At 31.9% G+C, this 22,209-nt stretch overlaps 1 protein-coding gene across 1 annotated transcript; it reads right to left on the reverse strand.

Moving 5' to 3' along the window:
* Window positions 1–728: 728 nt before the first annotated feature.
* Window positions 729–20,767, reverse strand: snsl (snustorr snarlik). The gene is made up of 5 exons (XM_085956620.1): window positions 20,461–20,767; window positions 5,821–5,901; window positions 4,161–4,259; window positions 3,267–3,337; window positions 729–1,829 (listed from the first exon to the last, which is right to left on the reverse strand). Exons 1-5 carry the CDS (start codon window positions 20,492–20,494, stop codon window positions 1,356–1,358), a joined length of 759 nt encoding a protein of 252 aa, XP_085812746.1. The 5' UTR covers window positions 20,495–20,767; the 3' UTR covers window positions 729–1,355.
* Between the last annotated feature and the right edge of the window lie 1,442 nt (window positions 20,768–22,209).

The raw sequence follows: 22,209 nt of genomic DNA on the forward strand, positions 1-22,209 counted from the left end.
ACAAACTTTATTAAAATTAAAACTAAATAATTAACGGGAAGTGTAATGCTACTAAGTGCATCTGGCAATAGAAATGAGATATTCAATTTAATTCATGTCACTGATAATTTTAATTATTCTATACGTACGTATTTAAAAATAATAAAATCCAATAATAAACTTACAATTTAAAAATAACCATTATAAAATGTATAAATTCAGTGATGTCCCTAGATAAAATGCCGCCCCTAGGCAGCGCCATAATGCCGCCTCATTTTTTAATACAGTATTTGTATCATCCTTTCATGAGTCCAATATCTAAGAAATGTGTTGTATGAATATATTACTAACAAAATATCAGACTAATTATTCGCAAATCTGCACGTGTCGTCTCTGGTCACCAAGGACGCTGAAGGGCAATGGAAGTAAGCTAGATATCGCGAACTCGATAAAACCAGTGAGCTGATTTTCTTAATGAAAAGATATTTTCGTTATTACTAAGCTTAGATAGCTATTTCTATATATTCTAAATGATTATCTTCGATTTGCCGCCCTTCAAGTAACTGCCGCCCCCAAGCGACGCTCAATCTACCTACCCCCACGGGACGTCACTGTATAAATTCTCCACTTTAAGGAGTTTAAACCGAATAAGATTTTTTAATAATTCATCGTTTTTATGTAGATATTTTGTATTAACCGATGTTTCTAAAAAATGACACTAATAAAAATACTCATTAAATAACATTGAGGGGAAACCTTTTAACAAATTATTGCACATTGCACAAGTTTTTTTTTTACTTGGAAATTTATCTAATTAATAATATTAACACTCACGATGGTCGACGGCCTATAGTGTCGAGGGTCCCAGGCTCGAATCCTGGGTCTGGCAAGTACACATATTGTTTTTCAATTTGTGTATGAGTCAGAGTATGGACCTAATAGGTTGAGTAAGTGGCTGACATCCGTTTCTCGTAAAAATAAAATCTGTCAACAAAAACCTCCACTATGTGGAGGCCCATATGATCCTATTAGGATCGGACATCGTCGAATATATAATATTAATATTTTTTGATTTTTGGGTATATATCCACCAGTAAAAGTTGTCTGCTGAGTGAGGGCGCCACATGCCATCATTTGACATAATAATCATTCAATACATTTTATACTGTAATGACTTTAGTTCTAAATTCGAACACCTGACGATTTATGATGGTACATCTATAGTATTGATTAATTAAAATACTTTATAATGTAAATAATTATCAGTAAACTGTATTAAACTGCATGCTTCATAATCTGTTGCTAGATGCCTCTAGTAGAAATACCATAGTAGGTAGGTAGTGTAGGTACTACACTTCGCCTTAAAGAATATTCATTTATTCGTCATCATCCAAACTGACATCAGAAAGTTCTTCTGTGATCTTTCTCTTTACAACTTCGCTTCTCTTATCTTCCTCCACATTAAACTGAGCGAGTCTTTCAAATGTGGGAGCAACTGGAATAACTGCTCCATTTTGTGGTTTCGAATCTCCGCCATTTTGTTGTGGCAAATCCGCACTGCCACCTGTTGGTGCAGAGATCAAACCATCGGTTGCTTTTTCTCCGTACAGCTGTTGCAGTCTTGTCATGACATATGATTCCATTCCTTGAGGAATCGGCTGCTTCAATACGACTTCTCCGGCATCTTGGACGAGGGCTTGCCTGAGATCAATGGTGCCGATTGACTCTGATGCTGTAGGTTCTGAAGGTATCGGAAGAGGTTCGAAAGGTTTTGCTGGTTTTTTCTGCTGTTTCATGCTATTTGACCAGTTGCTGAGGTAGTTTCCAGCGTCAGTTTCGGCTGGCACCACCTAAAAATGTCAATATTATGAATTAATTTTTCATATTACTTATCTATAATTTCAATACTTTCTATAATCGTGTAAAACTCCGAGTATTGTACAACATGATTGTGATACCACTATAATGTGTGGTTGTGAAATCTTGCACCTAGCTGAGAAATAAGAAAAGGCTATTCAAGGGTATTCAAGTAATCGAAAACATTTTTTCCGGTTCTTGACCGGTTAAAATAAACCGAAGATGACGCACGCGTTTAAACCCGATATAGTCCATGGATTGACAGGTTGAAGACTCATATGGGTCTGTTACGTAGTTATATGCGCTATATCCAGACGTATCCATAGTGCTTATAAAGAAACTACTGTAGGCATTCAGCCTCTGTAGCGCTCCTGCCAGACGTCAAGAGGAGCGCAGAGTGAGGGACTGGTGAGAGAGAGAGAGATCATAATAGAGATTACTATAAGATAACTATGCAGTCGGCCTGGAACACCAGCTTAAATAGCCAAAGTATAATTGTGATAATTACCTACTAATGACGTTTTTATAATATCTACACCTACATAGATTACATGGATGCTTCAATATGTTTTCAAAGACTGCTAGTTACATGTATATAAGTACATAATTCTATATTAGCTAAGAAAAGTGATAAGATGTGTTACATCACAGACATCCATACCGCATATTGAAAACACAAACTTATGTAAGTCCCCAAAAGTTGGAAAATTAATAAAAATATTTTGATAATATAATATGTTATATCGGTATGTCAACATACCGGTTGATGGCATTTATCCTGGTCGCAAAACAAATCTATTTTATACTTAATTTAATTTATGATTTTTATACTTTACATTTTGATAAAAATTTTGAAATGATAAAATCAGCAGACAATGATAAAGAAGTATTTGTTATAAGGGAAGGTTTATGTGTTTTGGCGCTCGAGGCAGTAAGAAGAACTGCGACTCTAAGGCTGCAGACACATGGCATTGCAGTGGACGGTCTGTGCCCTAAGGCCTAAGGTAATGCAAAACTTGTATAGTTTTTTTTCACTTTTTCTAAATTTTATATTCAATACATTTTTCAATATTCTTCGCGATTGCGTATTGTACTGAAACAATACATAGATCCGATAAACTACGGCCTTCTATAGAAATACAGAAGTCAGTGGATAAACCTAAATTGTTAAAAATATTGCAATGTAGTTGTGTTGTAATGATATTTAATACCTACTTAAAGCCCCTTTGAAAATATATTATGTTCCCAATTAAGCGAGCCTCAATTACGCTTCTAAGAAAACCAATACTATGTTTCATAATGTATTATTCATGCACATTGCTTGATTAGGATTAATACATACAACATTAAAAAAATCCTAACAAATTAACTGACAGATATCTTGACTATAACAATTATTATGTACTATTTTATGAGAAATTGATTTTCACCTTTTGTCTCTTTTGCGTTTTATTGATTTTGTTGTTCGCCTGTCTCTTACTGCTAGTAGGGTAGGCTTGACCTGAAAAATTGAAATCATAACATAATTATTTATCATACACAACACACCAGTGGCGAAGGGTGGGGGTACGTTGAAGAGATTCAACATAAGTAGTGCACACTAAACTTAGTCAGTCATATTTATTTGTTTTCATTCAACATTGAATATAAATTGCAGGTTGTATTGACTAGTTTTTAAAATTCAATTAAACCCTACTTAGACTAAACCATAATATTGGAAATACGCTGTGGAGATCGGAAATAAAATAATTCATACTTATTTGTATTAATTGAAATTGTATTGTAACCCCAACCTAATCCAAACCAAAAAAGATAAAAAATATTATTTTATCTATGAAATATTTAAAATTATGTATGATTTAATATCTATTAATCTATCATATTGTCTCGTACACGATGGCCAAGCGGCTTATGCGTCGGTTTATAATATCTCCAGATTCCCAGGTCACAAGTCCCAGGTTCAAATCCTGAGTCTGGCAATTACACATATTGATTTTTAATTTGTGCTTGGAGTCAGAGTATGGATCTATCATCTATTTCTCAATTATTCTCGATCAATTATTTTACTGTCGAATTTACTCTTCTCTGCTGTTTATAATGAATCATTATTTTTTTAACTTTCGATATGTATAATATGTTTTGTATCGCATTGGAAAATTACTGTTATATTGATAATACATACATACAGTTTTATTTAAATACATTTTAAACTTGCCTATGTTACCTGTCTTTAATAATATTTCTTTATTAATATTCTAAACAATTTAAAATATGTACATATAAAATTAGAATTAACAATTTAATACAATGTTAATGAGCATTACCGTAAGGATTTGTATTACTCTGTGGTCCTAATTCAAAGACAACTTGAAAGTCTGCATGGTTTCCCAGACTGAAACCGAAGCCCACTCTTGAATCCGTTCCTGAAATTAAAAAAATAGATTTACATAGGTACTTACAGTAATTCAAATACCATCAACATTTCTCATCGATCGATGTTTTTTGATGTTTTTGGCGGTGCATTTCTTTTTTCAAATTTTCCAATATTGAATACCGGAAACCGCAGTTCAAAACAATCTTTTTTATGGAAAGTATATTTTTTTTAATTGGTCAATTACCTAATAATTTACATCAGTCTAAAACTATGCCAGGTGAAGAAATATTTTATGTTTAACCTTTTCCATGCCTCGCGATATTACTATGGCAGCATCTCACAGGCCGCAGATTTTTAACGACACAATTAGAATGTAGACCGATAATTATTTTTGGCTTAGTATTTCATAATTATTCAAACAGATGTCACTGTGTGTTAATTTATTTAGATTGTGCAAATCAATTGACAGTGGCTAGTAATTTTAGTTGAAATTCGGACTAGATATCTCGCAAAATTTGTATGTGCGGCCTGTCTCGAGAAAACTCGCTGAAGGTTTAATACGTCGATTATCCAATTACGAGATTTTTATCAACAAGAAAAAGTATCAACGAGATTAGAGTATAAAATAAACTAATATTAAAAATACCTTGGACTGGCAGTGTGACTAATGTGGTGTCTTCAAATGAAGAGAGCTAGGGAATTCTACGTAACATCAAAACTAAACAACTACAGTACCTCGACTGCAGTATAGGAGAACAAAAGTACAGCATTCACCAGCTCACTATCCAAGGAAAGATCGACAGAGTGCAGCTTCATCGAACTGTTCCTGGTTGCAGATGATAAAGTAAAAATCGCCCTGATGGTGGCTGACCTTCCATAAGAGGCAGCATGAAGAAGAATGAGCTTAGAATAATATTTAAATATGTTTCATGAAATAATATAAAAGTTAAGACTTATATGTACATCGTAGGTATGTTTAGGCATAGAAAATTATATATTATATTATTTGTCGATTTTAAAACCTAAATGAATTATTAAGTACAGTATTGTCACATGGGGTAAGTGCTTCAAAAGTTGCTGATACCCCTTGTTAATGTGTTTGTCTTTCTTTATGTGTGAGTTGAGTCCACGTTTTAAGGCGAATGCTCAGCTTATCAGCGACACCTAGTGTAAAAGGTGAAGCTTGCAATTTAATGAAAAAATCTAAAATCCATTAAATAGAAAATTAAATATTTTAACGTTAAAATATAATACAGTGTCTTACCCTATTGTCACATATAATTTTATAGGTATGTTTATCATTAAAATTTACTTTATTAAGTTCTCTACTCAGTGTCATTTTTTGTTGAATAATTTATAGATTGAAACAATTATTATATACCTATTTAATTTTAAAAAAAACATCGATTTTTCGAAAAATTAAAATAATTATGTCTGTAACTTGAAATTCTTTATATTTATATCGAATCTAGATTTGGTATGGTCAGAACAGCATCAATTAGATTCTTTAGTCTTATAAAATTTGGAGAGTAATAAATATAAATACTTAATTAAATTATAGCTCTGTCTTAATAATAATTTATGTATAAATTGTTGATAAAAGTTAATACCTTTCTTTATCGGGGGTATATTTGAATAAGCCACTGATAACAGTGACGGTAACTCTTCAGGGACAATGGCTGCTCCAGCACCTGAAATCAATAGAAAATATTATTTTATTCAGCGCTCGAAATGGAATATTTTACGAACCGGAGCGTTCAATAATTTTACGAAAATATTAACATAGTTATCTAATTGATGTGGATTTATAAAAATAAGTGTGTTAGATTTTTACATTATATGGGAAATCTAGCTGAGACGGTGAAATTGATATATCCACGAGACGGAGCGATAATTTTGGGGATTTTACGAACCGGAACGGCGCTCCGGTCATTTTGAGCCCTGATTTTATTTAAATAATCAAATAAAATTCACTACATAAAAAATCAAATGAAAAAGAACTAAGCAATTTTCCGTGACCAATACTTTCAGAATTTACATGTCTGTGGTCTTCGGTAAAACTGTGTTAGTAATTTTGAAATAGGTACCAATCTATAACTATACAATCTATCTATAGTCTATACTATATATATATATATATATAAGTTTTTTGTGCCCTTCCGTTTAGTATTCGATAGTTGTATGTGTGTAATTTACCATTGCAGTACCTATCTTTTCTAGGTTTATATATATATTTTATTTTTAAAGTTTGATACATATTGAAATTAATTTACAATTTATTTATAAATTACATTATAAAATATTAATCCAGTACTTATGTTTTTTTTTATAAAATCAAAAACATTAATAAATACAGACTTTTTTATTCAACGAATAATTCACAATATTCTTTATTGAATTGAATGATTTAACTAAAATTATTTTTTTCAAAAAATATACGATGCCCAGCGTGGTTCAAACCCGCGTCTACTGGATTCTTAACTAACTTAACAACTAATCCATGTACGTAGGTAGCATTTAATTACGACGAAATTAACTTTTTTTTCTAATAATTTCTAGTAGTTTTCTATGTGTTTTCAAATTATGTATGTTAGATTAGTGACATTGGGAAAGTCATGTAATGTATTGCTTAAGGGTGACATATTTTAATAAAGCAATTGAAACATGCTGAAGGTCGGCACTTTTTTCAAATTATGTCCCTTTACTTAATTATGTATATTATAATATTTTTTCTCAAATATTTCTTCCCTTCCGAAGAGACATGATAGTTCTTTCAAACTATACGTGTGTTGTATGGATTTCCCAAACTCTTCTTGCAATGCAATACTTTGGAAATCATGACAATTTAATGGGACACCTTGTTTATTTTGTAGGGTAAATAAATAATACATAATCGATAATTAAAAAAAAAAACAATGATTTCGATTTATTTCGTAATTCGAGGTTCCCAGCAACTTGTTGCCAGTGTGGTCACGGCATAATGCATAGAAATAATGAAGATTTTAATGATATCGATGATTTTCTTGACAGCAGTCACAATAATAGAAAGTTGAATTCTAACTATCTGGTGTGACATCGAGCCTGTTCCTGGACTTTGAATTCGTTGCAGCATAATAAGAAAATCTTGCTTCGCATAAATATGTCGTATTTAACGGAAGTAAAACAATAATGGTTTGTTTTGATATACTGGGGTACACTTCTGATAAATTCGCGGAACACCTATTCACGCTCACAGTTTATGAAACCCTGGACTATAGGCAAAAAAACCGCATAGATGCATTTAATAATAATAAATTGTCGGCAAGATATAAAAAAATGAGAAGTATTTTCATTTCTTCAAATCTTGCACACGTTCCTTTTTTATTATGTGAGTAACCTATTATTTCATTTTGTGTTGAAAGATCTTACTCAACACTTATTTAACAAATTATGATAATACTAGTTTGTCATTGAGTACAGATTACAATCATTATTTCTGAAGCCTCAAATAATAAGATGCGAAATAATTGAAAAAATAACTATTTATAAATAAATATTATGTGGGAACCACGTTGCAATATGCAAGGTTTTTAGTTGGAAAACTGTGAATCGGTAGGTAGATATTAATATTTTATGATGCTATCTATTATCACTGGCAGTGTATTGGTTTTTCTACATCTAATTATATACTTAGGTGATTCATAATAACGATAAATTAATATCACAAAAATACAAAAGTTTATAAAAAAAAGTATCATTCTAAAAAAATACTTATGAATTATTGTGAACACTAAACTTAAAAATATGCTTTAATAATAGGATATAATATGAATTATAAAATATGCATGTAAAATGTCTATAAATACTATACTACAAGAAAATAAAGCTCGGTAATGAAACTAGCTGATGGCAACAGTCGACAGTCTGTTGCAGTTAAAACTTTTTTTTAACAACCATTGACAATTAAAAACATAATGGGCGATCATAATTATTACTTTACTTAGTTCAATTCGAGAAACGTAGACAATACCTACTCTGAGAATCGAAACCGATCGTTACCGCTTTTGTGATACTTTAGAATTAATTACCTTGCTAACGATATTTTCATATTGCTATGGAATAACAAAAGTAATAAATGGAATCGCGGGTTATTTCGTTACGGAACTTGTGATTTTGTGAAACTTGTAATGTCACTAATAAATTAAACGATGTTACATTTTTTATGGTGTTATGCAGGACTTCAAACCAGAACTGAACCGAAAACCGGAAAAACCGTTATTTTTGTTAGAAAAAAAATTGGAACGGAACCGAAAAAAAATATTTAATTTTTGGTTCGGTACACGTTCAAACACGCGCGTTAACATGATCTTACTCCCCACTGATAATACTATACTTGTATATACATTATACTATTTTTTAAATATATGGCTACGGCTATCATACAAGTAGTACCATACAATGTTCTAAATAATGGTAGAAAGTACATTTTGAATACAAATAAAAACATTTTTTACAAAATAAAACATTACATTATCACTCGGAGCTGAATCGAAAACCGGAAAAATCGTTATTTTTTTCGGACCGAAAACAAGAACCGAACTGATATATATATTACTCGAACAGGAACGAAAACCGAAACGAAAAAAAATAACGGTTCGAAGCCCTGGTCATACCTACGTCTATTTATATAACAACATGACAAGTGCTTTATTACACATATTACGTCGTATGCACTTACCTAGAGCTTCCTTTGTAAGATATGTTCGATAGTAATATAAGATTAAAATAAAGACAATCATACTCAATACCTACTCATAAGTCATAAAGTCATGTCATAACCATTATATTATTCAATACTGTCGTGTAGTTTCATAATCACATTCAACTATACGGAATCTTGTGAATTATTCGTTGAATAAAAAAAACGTTAATAAAATATTATTAGCAAGTTCAAGTAAGTTACAACAAAAAATCTTGGAGTGATCCTTGACGTCGGTTAGGTTAGGTTAGTTAATTAAAGTAATACCTACTTTGATTTAAAATACAAAAACCGATCGCCAATAGTAGCTCAATTTGGAAAGCGATGAGTATTAAAAGCAATTAGTTAAAATTTGTCGCAATTAAGTATGACTCATTTAGTATTATAGTGGTCTTTGTGCATGGGCGCGATATCCGAGAGATGCAGGTTCGATTGCTGCGGGGTCTTACTTTTATTCAAAAAGATTTTTTCTATTGGTTATAATATATTTTCTCAGAAGTGTTTTCGAAATTATGTATGTTCAATAATTAGAATGCTACATTCTTAAATCTTGTGAATTGTTCGTTGAATAAAAAAATGGTTAATTAAAAACAATTAATGTTGATATTCATTGATGAAAAGTTTTGAAATACTGAGCCCCAAATCGGTACAACACAAATGTATATTAATGGAATAATATGAAGAGTGACTATAAGGCCCGTTTCAGACGGGACACCGGTGTCGCGCTCATATATAATAAGGAGGCCATTGGATTCGAATAAAGGGGCCTTTGTATTATGTTTACGAACGCCCCAGAGCCAATTATATTATATCGAGCCTCCTATATTATATCGAGCGCGACACCGGTATCCCGTCTGAAACGGGCCTAAGTTGGTCAATCGTGAATGAATATTAATTGTCAAACAGTTTTGTTACTTCTCTTTCATTACACTCTTGCTGTCGAACCAATACATTTCTAGGAGGTCGTTTACACGGGTATCTCGACAATATTATTTATACGAGAGTTCAAGGAAATTAGAAAATAATAATATAAGTGAGTTTAAAGCCTTCGACTTTGAGTAATATGTGTGACTAAAATTATTACTAGTTTGACAACTAATAATGGGCACTTATTTAGTGGTTACCAGAAAGCCTAATATGTGTTATATTAATAGCTGTAAATTATTTTTGGATAATATACGTAACACAACACAGATTAATAAAAAGAATTCAGATAGGCTATACCTAACGTGACCATTTATTTTACAACATTTTTATTAGCTCGTATTCTTATTTGTCCAGTGGTTGTTTGTCCGGTACAAATCTTGCAATCGATTTTTAACTAACTTCCCGACTAGCTAGACATTTAAAACTTTTAAAATATATCATAACACGATGCCAATGCATTCTTTTAATACTTTTAGCCATCTTTAAGTAGAATTGAATTCATTTTCAGTTAATTCTGTTTTGTATGGAAAGTTATTTCGGAAGAAATCCATCGATAATAATTTTGACAGGTTGCACTGCCACCGGGTGTTTTTTTCTTAAAACGCTAAGTTTGCAACGCTGGGTGTGGGTAATGAGATTTTCATTTATTATCTTAATATTATTTTTGGATAATTATTTATTAATTTTAAGCTGAATAGAATTCGACTTCAGCCCCTAGTACAAAAATGAAGACACTCTTGGTGATGGGTTAACCATCATGTATGAATTTTCAATCAAATGCTTGGCAAACTGTCAATCATTTTGTATATCACTCTTATGGCAAAGTGAAAATAAAGACGTCGGCTATAAACATGTAGTCATGTTTCAATTCCAATCTGTCAACTTACAAAGTATAAAATTTGCTCTGACTGTAAAACTACCACACAAAAACATTCCAGAAATGACATTGAGTGTTTTAATACTGCAATTTCATAAGACTCCCTCTAGTTATAGTCAAACTTTTTGATCACACTCATTTACTAACTGAGTAAGTCCGGTCCGTCTAATCAATCCAATCCACTATTATTGGTTGCTAAGTGGGTGGTCCTAGCAACTAAATTATTAATGTATACGTGCGTTACTATGGAAATCCAAATGACATTTCAGTACCTATTCTATATTTGCTTGTTTGTTTGTTTGTTTGTTATTTACTTCATATCAAGTACAAGTTTGAGCATATTGAGTATAATAATTCAACATAAAATTTTAAAAAGTTGTAAGTATATAAAAAGTTCATTTTATCTTGTAATTATTTTTCCTCAAAACAGGACATCTACTAATTCTTGTGTAATAGTACTTCTGTGTATTCAAGGAAACGCATATTAAATTTCTTCATAGTTTTTATTTATTAATGAAAAGAACAAGAATGAACACGTGCAAATAATTATATAATTATCTAGTCTTATATTTTTCTGAAGAACAAAGTATATTTGGTTTAGATTTCAAATATAAATGAAATTCTTGGCAGGACTTCTTAAAATTTATTTGGTAATTAACATTGCTTTAAGAACTGCGACTTGCAACCGTGTTTTTCTTAAATAAGAGAAAAGACCCTTTCTACCGGTGCTTTTCTATCGATTTTTTGATTTTTCGCGCCTTTTTTTGAAATTGCTACCATGGATAGGAATAGGGCATAAGCTAACTAAAATCGGGATGTGTGGTCACGTTAGCTATACAATACACTACATTTTTAAGCAGAGTTTTGAATGTGTGAGTGTCCTACGAAAATAAAACACACAATATTTATAGCTGTGCAATAGTGTGTATTGCAATCTTCAAATACACCAATATTGAATTAGCGTCAGTGCATAAACCGAGACAGTTGTCAGAACGAAGAATATATTAATAATGACATATTCTTGGCACGTGTTTAAGTTTATCCCATATTCTTCCACACGCTAGATCGGTTGCCTGTTACTCCACACCGGTTAGGTATTTCGGTTCCTATTAATTCTTTATTCCCTGGTACGTAAGTAATAAGCATGGGTTTCATTGCGAATTTCAGGATGCCGATCACATTCTCTGTGAGTATCCCTATATATCCTTTGAAAGGGAAGAGCTTCGATCCGACCCTCAGTTGGACCGGTCGTCCACTACGACATGTTATCTAGGAGGGAAACATTTTCAGCTTTCAAAAAGTTTGTGGCATTTCACGACGAGCGATAAGGTATTTTCTCATCGAGGATGTACCATAATATATATATATATATATATATATATATATAATATTTAATAGTGCACGCAAACAATGGTCATGGAAGTTGTTCCTGTGATACTTCCAGTACGATCGTTAAGTGCGCTTAACGTTTGTTACGCTATTATATACGTTTGAATAACGGGTGAGGAGACGTAGTGTGGTGGACGGAAAGACAAGAATGTATCTCATATGATTTGGACTAACTGGATATTATATAGTCAGATCGTGGCAAGAAACTGTACATTTCGATCGTAGTGCTAGTTATCGCTCATACTTCGAATGCAACTGTTTGTAGAAAATAATTATTGTTTCTTATTGAAATAAATAGTAATACATCAACAATAAAATTATTCATTTAAACAAGGCTTTATATTTTATCATGTAACACTTGTCTTGCAACGCGTATAATATATGTTTTTATTGTACTTTCCTCGTCACGTCATGTCAACTTCATATAATATAGCTCAGAAGAGTTTTCTCAATATCATCCTTTCAATTAAATCTAGCTTTGTTTTAACTTTTCTTGATAAGGCTCAGTATTTCAGTTTCCAGTCCACAAATCCATGTAGGCCTGCTGAGAGTTTTGTCATAATATGAATAGCATATTAATAATAATTGTCTTTAAAAACCTTGCATTAACAGTTATTTCCATTGAGGATTACAATTTTTAATCAATACCAACAGTTGCAGGTTTACGAGCGTGGAGGCCCGAGGTACTGACCGATTTTAAGCTCGGCGCTATAAAAAATTTAATTAAAACCATAAACTCCAACTACCAACGCACCAAGTAAAAATATTAATAATTTACCTCATTCCTACAATCACAATCCTCTAAGTAAAATTGATTATTATTGAAAAGGACAATGATAACACTTAATAGTGTTGTGTGCATGTACGAATTTGTTTGAGTGTTTATGTTATAGCCTGTTTCATATTAGTCGCAAGGATTTTTTATGCTTTCAATCAGCGCTCGAAATGGAAAATTTTACGAAAATATTTACATACGTATCTAACTTTATGAGTAGATATTTTATAAAAATAAGTGCGTTAGATTTTGGATATGGCCAATTTCGCTCAGACGGTCAAATTATTTTTTCCACGCAATTTTGAGGATTTTATGAACCGGAACGGCGCTCCGGTGCGTTCCGGTCCATTTCGAGCCCTGATTTCAATAAGATTTTGTACTAATTTTATGAGAAATATGCATATTTTTAAGATTTTGGTATAATTTAATAATTGTATGACAGGTGTGAACTTTTTCGATGCCTACTTTTAAATATTATGATGAATCGATTGCATCATCTGTGTCAAATAAAATCGCCTTCTGTGTACGTACCAACAATGCGTATTTACCGTGCAGTATTTTTCAGCTACAATGAATAATATTTGTATGTTTTTTTAAAAAGAACAAAATAAAAATATCATAACCTAAGTATTGTATTTTTTTTATCTTTTTGGCCAATTGTCAGTTAAGAATTTCTTTGTGAAGTTTTTGTAAATCAAACTGGTTGGCGGTTATTTAATCTAGTTTTTTGATACATCAAGACTTGACTATAAAGTCTCTATTATTCTCGTTTTGATTGGTTATTTATATTGATAAATAAACAACAATAAAAAAACACCCCCAAAAAGTTGCTCCACTGCCATAACAAAAAATTGCGTAACAACTTAGTAACAACTTGTATCGATTAACATATTGGATCTAAACTAAACGATCAGATAATATTTTTTAGATACAATTTATAGGTACGCAATAATACATAATAACAGTCACATTTTCATACATGATAATCAGGACACTAAAGGGTTAAAATAATAACAAAATAATTCTTCAAATTGAAAAATTATTCATTACGTGGATATTTTAATTCTAATTGAAGTACATATTCTTCTTGTTAAAATAAAACTACATATATAATTTCAAGAACGGCATATACTCAGGTAGAAACTAGTTATTATAATGAAATGAAAGAAAATATGAAAGAAAATATATATAAGAAGAAAAGTCGGAGACGGGAGATGTGACTGTTTAGACATCCCAACTAGAGGATCAGCTGCAACTGTGGAACTTCATGCTTCAACGAAATATTCAAAAGTAAGTAATCAAAATATATAAATACCCACTAGAAAAAAATATTTTTGAAAAAATTACGACACCCGACGGAAATTAAACCTGTACCCACTGAATTCGCGCCAATGTGCTTTTCTAAATTAACTACTGGTATTCTACTTAATTACGACGAAAGTTTTCGTTCTTACGTGAAATGACTATCAAATTGCGTTAATGTTGGCTATCGGTATTTGTTTAGGTATTAAATCGAGGTCTTGGAACGATGCAAGAATACTGGCTAGCGACAGAGATTCTTGGAGGCTCCGCATGGTGTTCATATGCTCCAACTAAGCGGCGGATATGTTAACCCCGTTAACTCAATTCTTATGTACCTATGCTACATCAAAATAAATAATAAAGAAAATTAATATCTGAAACTTATGCAATAAGTGTAAATTATACATACTACAACTATAGTAACTTTGTCATATTATTATTGGCTTATAGTAAAACTAGTAAGGATCCGCCCCCTGTCCACTTTCGACCCCCGAAGAGACAGAAAAACCTGACAGAAAATCTTTACGATAATATGAACAAATAATATAAGTAAGTAGATGTCACCGTGTGTATCTACCCGAAAAATTGAAAGCAGAAAAAAGTATGTTTTGTAATTCCAGATTTTTGAGTTATTTCTGTGTTTACTTTATAGTTTCTACATTGTATAAACGGAGATGAAGGGTTAACTGGAGCAATAATCTGCCGGAACTGGATTTTAAAACCTCTTTTGTTCATTTATTATGGGACCTTGAAATATTTAAATATTTAAAATATACTTTCACTACTTGACCGTGAAGAATTACATAGGTACCCAATAAATATTTTGAACACCGGCAGCGATCGTAATAATAATCGATAATAATATATGCATCCACATACATAGGTACATGAATCAGTCCCTGTGGTTTTGCAATAAACGTTAAAGTTATCATTTTATAGAATCTTAAATGACTTCCTGTGATTCAGCCTGATATTTTTACGCAGGAAATGGATATTTTAATATTTTGGGTTTACCAAGAACTCGATACCAGCGGCGAATGGTGGAGGTAGGCTGTTAAGATCCGCCATAAATAGTCCACACATAATTTTGTCTGTCATACGTTATTGTTTTCATTGAAATAAGACTACAATTTACAGATGGTGTTGGTTAGTTTTTAAAATTCAATTAAGCCCCGCAAAAACGAAGCCATAATAGACAATACCAAAAAAATACTCATCTATATTTAGAATATCTTATAATATTATGCAATTAAATCATATATAACTTTGGATATTTTATAGATCGAATAATATTTTTTATTTATTATAGCTTGGTTTACGCAGGGTTTAATCAATTTAAAAAATGAACCAACAATATATGTAATAGATATATTGTATTTTAATCCAACGAAAACAAATAAGTATGAATGAAAAAGTATGCAGAATTTTATCGTATCGCCCGAAGTATACAAAAACTAGTATGGTAAGGTTTAGGCAGGGCTTAATTGATTTTTTTAAATTAACACCATCTATAAATTATAGTCTTAGTTCAATAAAAACAAATACGTAAGAACTAACTAAATTTAATGTGCATTATGTATGGCGGATTTTAACAGCCTACATCCACCCTTCGCTACTGGTCGATACCTACCTACTTTATAAAATTATTCCGCAATAGATAACGCATTTTGAATACTATTTCTAGGACTAATCGATTTCAATTGAAACTTTAATGGATGATGACTACTGTGACGTATATAGGGAAAGTGCCACTGGTAACTGGAATTTAAACGCCTAACTTCACTATATTTTATTACTCCTTCTAGGCAATATTGAACTGAAATTTCATTTTACGAAACTAACCTACCATTGGCAACAAATGTGTTCAACCAAACCGCTTCAAATATTAATATATTCTACTTCCGCAAGTTAAGTTTTGGTGAACATTGTTTTATTTTTATTGCCTGTCTATGTCACACCACGAGAAGTCGCACCAAAGTTAGATATTGGTGCATACAAGTTTGATACGGTCGACAGTTTCATATACCTTGTATCTCTTGTAACTCGACATAATGATATTACAGAAGAAATCAACGAGAGAATCATGTCTGCGAATAAATGCTACTTTGGCCTGTTACATAGACTACTAAGACATTTTAAGTCCCGCATACTATCTCGCCGAACTAAAAGCACTCTTTACAAGACATTTGTAAAGCCAGTGCTCACCTACGTATCGGAGACCTGGACATTAACTCTGCGAAATGAACGAGCCCTGAACATCTTTGAAAGAAAAATTCTCCGCCGTATATATGGACGATCAGGGATGGCACCAATTGGGGGCGAAGATATAATGCTGAGCTCTACGCGCTGTACGAAGATTTCAGCGCAGTTCAATCAATTAAGATTGGGAGACTGCGATGGCTAGGTCGTGTGCACCGTATGAATGACAATGAACCGGTAAAGAGAGTTATGTCCAGCAATCCAATAGAATGTAGAAGAAGAGGGAGGCCAAAGATTCGCTGGTTGGATGGAGCTGCCAGTGACTGCCGTATTCTGGAGGTACCAAGCTGGAAAGCGGCCATACTGGATAGGGACAGGTGGAGGGAGCTGTTGGAGGAGACCAGGACCCGCACCGGGTTGTCGCGCCCCTGATGATGATGATGAAAATTGTTTTATAAATTCTTAAAAAGGGTCTACTTGAAGTACTTTCATGTTATGTCAATGAATGCCTTGAATCAATTATTATAATATGAAAATTAGGCAAAAAAGACCTCTAAAACAACAAATTATCGTACAAATTTAAATTGAAACTTGCTTCAGTGATAGGTATTTATGGAAAAACAATATATCACTCAATTTGAATGACGATTCAATATATTTGGATTAGGTATTCCACGTGATTAATGCATATTCTACAACTTCCTTTATATAGTTTTAATATCACGATTTAAGAAAATCAATTTTGACAGTATTATGTCGGTGGTCATTTTATACAAAATGGTAATTATGTGGGACACTTCTTCTTTCTGTGCCATAACCGTGTGAGTGTCAGCGAAGATTTCGGCAATAGTTTTCATGTCTGTCGCTGCACTGAATAGAGATCGTGTACTGAGCTCAATCCAGTCTCTGAAACTTTTGAGGCATGACGTTATTTTTCCGCCAGAGCTCGCCTACCAAAAATATTGCCTTGAATAATAAGATACAGATGTTGATACTTCTCGGATTGTCTGAACAAAGTATGCTAGGTATCCTTTGCGTCAAATATCATATGACAAATCGACTGCATAATCTGCGAACCAGCTAACTGCATTTTTTGACAAAAAATTAGATTTTGATAGCATTTTGTTATAAAGCATGTTTTCTATGCTCACACAAAATTTCAAACTTCTAAACCTATAAATAAATGCGTTATCGTTCGTTTCCAATATCGTAAATGGAACAACTCCGCTCTTTATATAAATTATATTTATATATAAAAGGGAAGTTAAAATAGTGTATTAATTATAGTGCAATTTGTGTGTAAAAAATCCAAGCGTACTTTTAGAATTGTTAAATTCCGCTCGATAGTTAAATTATTAAGTTTTTTCTCCTTCCTGAACAGTTAGCCGGTTTGCAGATTACGTTCCTAATCGAAATGTGTTCCTGTGTTACATTTTTTTTTTAAATTATAGCGGACATGTCCAACGCATCGATCGCGGGATGGATTTTGGTGGATCACACTATACTAGGATTTGAGTCTTGAAAATGTAGAAACCGTATTCTTTCAGTTCCTTGTAATAAAATAATATGATTTAATAAAAATTTTGAATGGAAAGAATTATTACGTGAAGTTCGTATTGCATCACTAACTGCCTCCCACAGAAGTAAAAGATAAAGAAGATCTTTTCTTAAGGGGCATTAAACTGATGCATAGTTTCATCTTGCAATCGCGGAATAGGCTCTTTGCAGAGTAGGATAACAGTTTGACAACGAGTTCAGTGAACGAGTGCCTAAAAGAAGACCAAAAGTTGTGACGATAAACGACTGGTGTTGTTTAATTTATAACACCTCTGTTTAAGTCTAAAAATGGCAATGGGGTAGTGTGGTAGATCACTTCCAGTTTTGATATTGGATAGTAGATCTTAGTCTACTTGCAGTTGGACATGCCTGACTATAGTATGAAATAAAGCGACTAAGGACAATTCAGCACAGTCGATTCACCATGCCCAATTCAGTGTGAGGACAAAAATTCAACGAAATATATTTTAAATTTGTATTATACGAGTGTCAATATTTATAATAAATATATCAAAATAACATTAAACTTTTCTCCGCTTTTATTTGTAAAAATGGCTTAATAAAGGTTTTTTTTTAACTAAAACTGCATATAATTTCAATTTGGCGGACTGTATTATAATTATTAAGAATAAGACTGTAATAAAAGTAAAAAATAATTTAATACGTCTCTCGACGAATTATGCTCATGGATAGTGATTTTTTCTAGCAGTGAATCGTCCCTATGGTACCTAAATTGAATTTTCGGTCAATTGTCCTTTCGGTTAAATGCATAAAGCAACGTGTGATTATCTAATTTTATAAGTTTTGCTTAATACGTTTGAGTTATTTCATTGTTTCAAATATATTATATTTGACTGTCAAATCTTGCAGCTAAAAACGAGTAACTTGAGGTTAGCTAACCGTCTATCTACTTACGTTACTTACAGATAGACTTTTCATTATATTAGTGTGATCAATGAAGCAATGAATTATTGCGCATATTCTTACGTGTTAGGTAGTGCTATATACATGTCAAATCATAATTGAATGCCTTTTACAAATTCTGTGGTGATAAATAGGTACCTACAGCCACGAGGAATTGTCTTTATAATACGTAAGTTCTCCAAACTTAAATAAGCCAACATCTTTCTATAAATACCATACCTACTTTATTTTGGAAATAGGTAGGTAGGTACTAGGTAGAATATTGTCAGATTCTTATGGTAGTGCAGCCGATTCATTTAGGTGATGGTATCTTTAGTTTCAAATGACACTAACACCATTTCAAGGTGATTTCGTCGTGGCCAAAATGCCAGAAGAATCTGTTCTTCCTCTACACAGTTTTCTTTGTGAAACAATACAATAAAATTATTGAAATGTCATTTTGTATATTCAGGGCTCGAAATGGACCGGAGCGCCATTCTGGTTCATAAAATCCCCAAAATTATCGCTCCGTCTTGTTTAAAAATTAATTTGACCGTTTGATCTAGATAGGCCATAATAACAAAAACATAATATAATATATAAACATATCATAACATACTATTTTTGGAAAATACACATAAAATTAGTTAACTAAGTTAATATTTTCGTAAAATTATCGAGCGCTCCGGTTCGTAAAATTTTCCATTTCGAGCGCTGTATACCATTGACGTCTCGTGGGGGTAGACAGCTCATCATAATATTATATGCAGGCCGGCAGATTATAATATTACTACATATTATATATGCGATAAATCAAGGAAGAAAGAAAATCATACAAATTTTGAGGGTCTTCATGGAAAGAAGATTTATTCGCCTGCTGCGCTTACAATGCACCCATCAATACTTACATACTAGATATAATGCGTGTCGGAAAGATAAAGATTTGTATTGCATTTATCCATCGAATCTACACACGATTTAAGACCAAACATTCAAAAGGATGAGATTTTAATAAATTCTACATAGGGAAAAATGATGAAGAAAAAAAACACCAACAATCATGATTACGACACGCGGCTTTTTGTCTTACCTATCGTTGAAGTCTCTGAACCTTTTTGTAATCAATAATATGACGTAGATACCTACTAATTATAATGTAATAATATTTTGCAGGGACTGATTTGCTATACCTAAATCACAGATATCAAACTTTTTCATTTGCTGATAAAAAATATAATTTTATGATAATCTCATAATATCCTTGTACGAGTAGATACAGCTATCATAGTTCGTATTTTTAGCTTAGATATTAAACATTAAGTAAGTATATAATTAATAAATGGTGCCATTAATAAAATTATGAAATTCGATTTTTCGTATCATTTGCCATCTTAGGTAGGTAACTAAATGATCTCTAAAATAAAAATAAATATTTTTCTATTCGACGTGGGATTATTTTGGTGTCCCGGCTGATTTAATCCACCCCGAGTATTGTATTATTTTCCTATTTTAAAAAAATATTATGGCTTAAAAATGGTACTTAATAGTAAAAATTAATTGATTGATACTTTGTATGTACTTACATGTTGCCAGCAATAAAACATATTTAACGAACATTTTGAAAAACTTTCATAAAAAAACTAAACTTGTAAAAAAACTGTACAAAGAAAAGAATTTAAAATCTCACAATAAAATAAACACTATGTATAATTACACTTTCTCTTTTAATGCCTACTTCACTCTTAAAAAATAAATAAAATAATAATAAAAGAACAGATCAATTTTATTGACAGAGAATGACAATCGAAAGCCAATTAAATTCAAATGTGTCAAAAACGCATTTGTAGATAAATTACAAACGACTACCGTTTGCGAATTTCTTCGAGAACTAAACCTCAGTTTTAATGAAGAATAAATTTTGAAAATCAAATTAAGTTTGGCGGGAGATTGAAGTTTACACATTGAATATTCATACATCGATCGGATATTTTGTCAAACAATAATGGTGCGTATAGTCCAATGCTGAGAGTTTAAATTTTGTTGACTAAGTCTGTAAAATAAAAGGCACATTTGGTTGGCATGTCCAATACTGCCTAGTTAGGGATGGGCAGTTCACGTTCATAAGTAAACAATCGAATATAACTTACTATAGACCCATTACCAATATTATAATATTATTGTTACATACCCACCTATTGATAATGAAATCATTAATAGATGCATATTTTTTTGTCGTTCGAGTTTAAAACTGATGGTTTTCATCAGCAAGGGTAAATGTATTACTAGATGAAGGCCTTACCCAGCATCTTCTAATTATTTATCTTTCGCTCTTCGTGGCTACGTATTTCCGCCAATATACATATTATTATGTTTCGCACCACTCCTTTGGTAGCACCACTGTATGGCGGTATTTTTCCAGCAATTAGTTATCCACTAGGTGCGCGAAATAATCGCATAAGTAACTAATATAGGTTTAATTTATTCACAATCTATTAACATCATTAATGGCAATTGATGCACGTATTGCCAATTTTTCTCTCATTATAGACTTTTATTTTAAAACTGTATTTTCCTTGAATCGCTTAGTTTACTTTTAAACAACATGATCAACTCAGCGCTCGAAATGACCAGAGCGTACCGAAACTCAGCTTCAGTTCATGAAATTTATGAAATTATCGCTTCATCTCATGGAAAAAATATTGCGTCCCGGTACGTGATTTGTTAAAAATGAATTAAAGTCACTTAGATACTTTATGATATTATATAGGTACTTACATATTTAAAATTGAATACGAAACTTATCGAGCTCATGGTGAAAATAGTATTTATGACGTATCGTAAACCCCGTTTTTCACCTACGGCGCTAATTACTTTCGCATGCCACAAGTCTAAAGATTTTTATTCCATAATAATATAACCATCTTAGCCAGGTAGATATATAACGAAAAATCTAAACCACGTCTTATTTGTACACAATATACCTACATAAAATTAGATAAGTAATTGTGTTAATATTTTCTGAAAATTATCGAACACTCCGGTTCGCTTAATTTTCCATTTCGAGCGCTGGATGAACTCTTTGGTCATAATCGAGAATATATCGTTTAGGATATAGCATACATTAATAATAATTGTCAAAGATACTTTATTTTTTATAGGTATGGGTAATTAAATAATTTAATCATAAATCGTCAAATAATAAATAGTCAAATTTTATATAGAACTGATAAGTAAAGTAGGCTGATATAATTCGAGTGTGAAATTTCCTAAATTACGAAGTACGCTTACATAATATTATCATCATGGTATAAATTCATGATTATAGATCCACC

Source organism: Rhyacophila brunnea, unplaced genomic scaffold (genome assembly GCF_057557595.1).
Source record: "Rhyacophila brunnea isolate RB1 unplaced genomic scaffold, BYU_Rbru_1.0 scaffold_6, whole genome shotgun sequence".
Classification (NCBI taxonomy): domain Eukaryota; kingdom Metazoa; phylum Arthropoda; class Insecta; order Trichoptera; family Rhyacophilidae; genus Rhyacophila; species Rhyacophila brunnea.